The sequence below is a fragment of the Oncorhynchus clarkii genome, chromosome 3 (assembly GCF_045791955.1).
Source record: "Oncorhynchus clarkii lewisi isolate Uvic-CL-2024 chromosome 3, UVic_Ocla_1.0, whole genome shotgun sequence".
NCBI lineage: Eukaryota > Metazoa > Chordata > Actinopteri > Salmoniformes > Salmonidae > Oncorhynchus > Oncorhynchus clarkii.
Window position 1 is genome coordinate 13,841,837 of NC_092149.1, and position 6,000 is coordinate 13,847,836.

General features: G+C 44.9%; 1 protein-coding gene across 1 annotated transcript in view; it reads right to left on the bottom strand.

Annotated features, from left to right (window-relative positions):
- LOC139388381 (integrin alpha-10-like) overlaps positions 1-5,660 on the bottom strand; it is a 62,627-nt gene extending 56,967 nt beyond the window's left edge. The window contains exon 1 of the mRNA XM_071135008.1: positions 4,678-5,660. Coding sequence (XP_070991109.1) covers positions 4,678-4,729 — 52 coding nt within the window. The 5' untranslated portion in view covers positions 4,730-5,660. The remainder of the gene's footprint in view (positions 1-4,677) is intronic.
- Between the last annotated feature and the right edge of the window lie 340 nt (positions 5,661-6,000).

Genomic DNA, 6,000 nt, shown 5'->3' on the forward strand with positions numbered 1-6,000 from the left:
CTGTCTGACCATGGATCGTCATGACAACTGACTGTAAACATTTATGCAGCCAAACCCCGTCCAGATTCAGATTCCTCTCTCTATTCAACCACATGATCGGCTCGCGATGCTCTTGCTGCTATGTGTGTGTGTGTGTGTGTGTGTGTTGTGTGTACTGCTACTGAATGATGTATGTATTCGGGGATGACAGGTCAGTGGAGTTGACAGCACAGTGTTACGTGTGTTACAGATGAATGGCAGCCTGACCACAGACGTGTGTTAAGTATGGAGACTACATGTGTCTCTGATTTATGGCATTTCAAATGGACCACTGTCTCTCTATCACAGCTTCTCTCTCTCTCTCTCACCCACACACACACGTTTTATACTTTAAACTATCTACCAATCTTTCTACCACTCACCCCCATCCTTTTAGTTTGTTCACTTCTTTATCTGCTCTCCTCTTCATCTCTTGTTGTCTTCACATGTCTGCAGTGGCCTCTTGGCTTATACTTTGGTCGTCTCTGGTAGTCCGTGCAATGATGACCACAGTAGGTGTCTGCCTCGCTGTTTCTCTAGTATTCATTGAATTACAAGGCTTCTCGCTCTACGCCCCCCCCCCCCCCCCCCTCCCCATTTCTCTTGCTCTCTGACTCACCTCCATCATGTTCCCATCTCTATCAGTCCCTAGTGCGGTATGGGGGTGGAAGAGAGTGGGAGTGAGAAAGGAAGACAGAGAAGGAAAGAGATATAATGGACAGCAAGAGGGAGGGAAAGAGAGAGGGACCAATGAGAGAAACAGAAAGAGACATTGGGAGAAGAGAAAGTGTGCAGGAGAAGGACTGGGAAGAAATTGGTAGAGGAGAGAGAAGAGAGAGACAGAGATTGTGTAGGAGAAGGACTGGGGAGAGGATAGGAGAGGAGCGAGAGAGACTGGGAGAAGAGAGATTGTGTAGGAGAAGGACTGGGAAGAAGAGAAGGACTGGGAAGAGGATAGGAGAGGAGAGAGAGAGATTGGGAGAAGATATATTGTGTAGGAGAAGGACTGGGGAGAGGAGAGAGAGAGAGAAGAGAAGGAATTCCCCAGCTATCCCCCCATACACACACCTGTGTTCTACATCTCAGTAAAACATAACAGAGCAACTAACAGTCCTGGTATGCCTGGTTACCACACTGGGGAGGCCTGCTCAAACCATCAACATCACACACACACAGTCAATACATGCATGTCTCAAACAGGTAATGAAGTGTAGTACAGACTAACCACAAACAGCATCTGACTATGGTGACTTCAATGCATTCCTTCCTCATTCATTCCTCAGGATCAGCAGGAGGAGACAGACGTGGCCTGAACAGACAGCAGTGTTGTGTTGTGCTGGACTGGTACATGGCCTGAACAGACAGCAGTGTTGTGTTGTACTGGCTGGACTGGTACATGGTCTGAACAGACAGCAGTATTGTGTTGTACTGGACTGGTACATGGCCTGAACAGACAGCAGTGTTGTGTTGAGAGGGCTCAGAACGCACCCTTGTGGGGCCCCAGTGTTGAGGATCAGCGGGGTGGAGATGTTGTTGCCTACCCTCACCACCTGGGGGCGGCCCGTCAGGAAGTCCAGTACCCAGTTGCACAGGGCGGGGTCGAGACCCAGGGTCTCGAGCTTGATGACGAGCTTGGAGGGCACTATGGTGTTAAATGCCGAGCTGTAGTCGATGAACAGCATTCTCACATAGGTATTCCTCTTGTCCAGATGGGTTAGGGCAGTGTGCAGTGTGGTTGAGATTGCATCGTCTGTGGACCTATTTGGGCGGTAAGCAAATTGGAGTGGGTCTAGGGTGTCAGGTAGGGTGGAGGTGATATGGTCCTTGACTAGTCTCTCAAAGCACTTCATGATGACGGAAGTGAGTGCTACGGGGCGGTAGTCGTTTAGCTCAGTTACCTTAGCTTTCTTGGGAACAGGAACAATGGTGGCCCTCTTGAAGCATGTGGGAACAACAGACTGGGATAGGGATTGATTGAATATGTCCGTAAACACACCAGCCAGCTGGTCTGCGCATGCTCTGAGGGCGCGGCTGGGGATGCCGTCTGGGCCTGCAGCCTTGCGAGGGTTGACACGTTTAAATGTTTTACTCACGTCGGCTGCAGTGAAGGAGAGTCCGCATGTTTTGGTTGCAGGCCGTGTCAGTGGCACTGTATTGTCCTCAAAGCGGGCAAAAAAGTTATTTAATCTGCCTGGGAGCAAGACATCCTGGTCCGTGACTGGGCTGGTTTTCTTTTTGTAATCCGTGATTGACTGTAGACCCTGCCACATACCTCTTGTGTCTGAGCCGTTGAATTGAGATTCTACTTTGTCTCTATACTGACGCTTAGCTTGTTTGATTGCCTTGCGGAGGGAATAGTTACACTGTTTGTATTCGGTCATGTTTCCGGTCACCTTGCCCTGATTAAAAGCAGTGGTTCGCGCTTTCAGTTTCACGCGAATGCTGCCATCAATCCACGGTTTCTGGTTTGAGAATGTTTTAATCGTTGCTATGGGAACGACATTTTCAACGCACATTCTAATGAACTCGCACACCGAATCAGCGTATTCGTCAATGTTGTTGTCTGACGCAATACGAAACATATCCCAGTCCACGTGATGGAAGCAGTCTTGGAGTGTGGAATCAGATTGGTCGGACCAGCGTTGAACAGACCTCAGCGCGGGAGCTTCTTGTTTTAGTTTCTGTCTGTAGGCAGGGATCAACAAAATGGAGTCGTGGTCAGCTTTTCCGAAAGTGTTCCACAGGGATGCTGGCCATGTTGACTCCAATGCTTCCCACAGTTGTGTCAAATTGGCTCGATGTCCTTTGGGTGGTGGAACATTCTTAATACACACAGGAAACTGTTGAGTGTGAAAAACCCAGCATCATTGCAGTTCTTGACACTCAAACCGGTGTGCCTGGCACCTACTACCATACCCTGTTCAAAGGCCCTTAAATATTTTGTCTTGCACACTCATCCTCTGAATGGCACACATACACAATCCATGTCTCAATTGTCTCAAGGCCTAAAAATCATTTTTTAACATGCCTCCCCTTCATCTACACTGATTGAAGTGGATTTAACAGGTGACATCAATAAGGGATCATAACTTTCACCTGGATTCACCTGGTCAGTCTATCATGGAAAGAGCTGGTGTTCTTAATGTTTTGTACACTCAGTGTATGGATTCATAGATCCAAAAAGCTACTTCTAAACACCCCACCTTTAAGTAAGATGTCTACTGCCTACTTATTACAGTGTTATACACTGTGGACATACTTCTGAACAGTCCAGGATCATCATGGAGCTCAACATGCTCTACTAGAGTGGGATGGAGAAATCTTACAGGGTCTAGCTTTACTGTATCATGCCTTGCAATAGACTACCGTGATTCTGCCCTGTCTAATAATAGCATATCTTCATTCCTTTCATGGCCACTCACTGCACAGTAACGTAGTAATTTACTCCCCGCTTATCGACTGTGTCAACACTCATTCCTGGTGAAACTATAATAATATTTATTTTCTCTCCTCTCCTGCCGTCTAACAGGAGTCAGTGAGTGAGGTGTGTTATGGCACAGGTAACATGCAGGGGTTGGGAGAGATGGATATTACTGATAGAATGTAGGTCTAACCCTCCCACTGGCACCAGTGTAGCAATTCAGGGGAGGGGGCGGGGTTTGATCCAGCAACCAGCAGGAGAGAAGTTAGCCCTACGCATTGAAGCTATGTAAGTTAATTACCATACTGTACAGTTAAACCTTTCAGGAGGGCAAAAAAGGCCAGACTGCAGAATCCCACTTCTGCCACCAATGTAGTGATTAAGGTGGCAGTCAAAATGGGGTTTGAACCAGCAACCCTGTGGTTAGAGGTGAAAGTGGAAAACCTATTGTGCCATAAAGGTCTAGACCCCATGGCAGTGGCTGGGCATTATCTCTCACATGATGTAGGCCTACAGGGAGGCGATATGTAGCTTTCTAAATATCCCTGCCTCAGACTGTGTACCTTAGAGAATGACGCCTGCAGTTGTTTAGGTGAATCACTTAAACTTCAAGTTCTTTGAGCTTTGAGACCTGGAGAAAACACATTATTCATTATTACAACAGAAATCCCAACATAAACTCACATACACGGCTGGTTGTTTGAAGATAAGGAGTGAGTCCACTGAGGGTCCACTGAGGGAGCTCCAGTAGGTAACCTGATTACCATATCATACAATTGGACAGGGGAGCAGCAGCAGGGGGGAACCAGGGAAACAGCTGTATGCCTACACAGTAAATAGCTGGGCCAAGTCTCAGCATAGAGAATGACCCTGCACACTGTAGTGGTTATAGAGGTCTTTCAACTGGTTTACAGGATCAGTGTTTATGTTCTAGGACCTATGATGTACTGTAGGTGCATTAGCTGGCTGTGCCATAAAGTTCCAGAGACTTCTCTGCAGATGTTGTATGTCCTACAATGCCATTAGGATAACGAATACCCTGATTAATCTCGAACTAAAAAATGCCTAATTTTCATGAACATGTTTGTATAGGCTACTTAAACTTTCAAAATGCTGTCATTGAAGTGACTTTGTAAAGGGTCATGGTCGGGGTCAAGGATTTAAAGGTATTCGTGAGAAAAAAACAGCTCTAGAAAGGTTGAGATGATAGACAACGTGACAACTGGTTACAAACTTACCTTTGAGGAGAACTATGAACTTGAGGAGTAGCAGGTATTTGTGCAGCTCCATGTTGTAAAGGATGGAAGGGCTTCGTGTTATCTCTCTTTCTGTTCCGGACTTGGGCTTTAATTTCCCTAGAGTTCGTTTCAATTCAGTGCTCCGGCACGAGTCTTTCAACTCGATGTGTTCCCCAACGATCCGTGAAAACCGTAAAAACACAGTTCCAGTGGTATTGCTTGGGCGCGTTGTAATGTAACCGTGTTGTGTTGCTTCCGACAACCCTGCTTCATATATTATTCAGGGAAAAACAGACTACTTAGTTATTGTCTGTTGCTGTAACCACTATCAGGTTTAACGATATGTTGACAGCTTTTTAATGAATTAAACAGAGGTTGTTCTAGGTTTATTTTATTTATGACAAACAGTAGCCTAAACTATCTAAATATTTTGGGGCTGGAATATGTGCCATAAATTATTACCTTAACCTGTGCGCAACTAACACCTCAAATGTCTAAACAACTTGTCAAAAACAACTCAACAACTGATTCAAGCTCAAAACCAACACCTGTCCCGAAGAAAAGTCCAATTTAGTGTCGTTAAACCTTCACTAAAGCGTAACAGATTCTCAAATGCATGTTTAATTGCTTCCAATAAAGAAAAACCCATAAGCCTAACTATCAGTCAGATAGTCTACTTTTCTATTGCTGAATGTTCCTCCTGGCTCGACGCTCCAAAAATTATCTGAAAAAAGTACCCATATTCATCTTTCAACCAAACAGTTTGAGTTAAATTAATGTTTGGGTTTTCTTGACAACTTTTCTGTTTCAATTTTCACACTTCTGGTTGGTTATATCCATATTTTTCGTCGTTTTCCCTCATTTATAGCGATTGTATCCCTCTCTGAATAGTGGAGTTTTACTCCAAAGCAACAATCAATAGCGCTTTTATTCCAGCGCGAGGAGACCTTCCTTCCCTCGCGCGTCCCTCAACTCGACTTCTCTCTCAGCGCGCGCCTGGTTCGCATTTTCAAAAACCCCAAACGACTTTCTCTCTCTCTTTCTCTCTCTCAATTCATTTTTTTCTCTCTCTCTCTCAATTAAATCTCTCTCCCAATTATATATCTGTCTCTTTCTCTCAATTCAATTTAAGGGCTTTATTGGCATGGGAAACATATGTTTACTTTGCCAAAACAAGTGAAATAGATAATAAACAAAAGTGAAATAAACAATAAAACATCAACAGTAAACATTACACTCACAGAAGTTCCAAAAGAATAAAGACGTTTCAAATGTCATATTATGTCTATATACAGTGTAATCTGAGGGAAATATGTGTCTCTA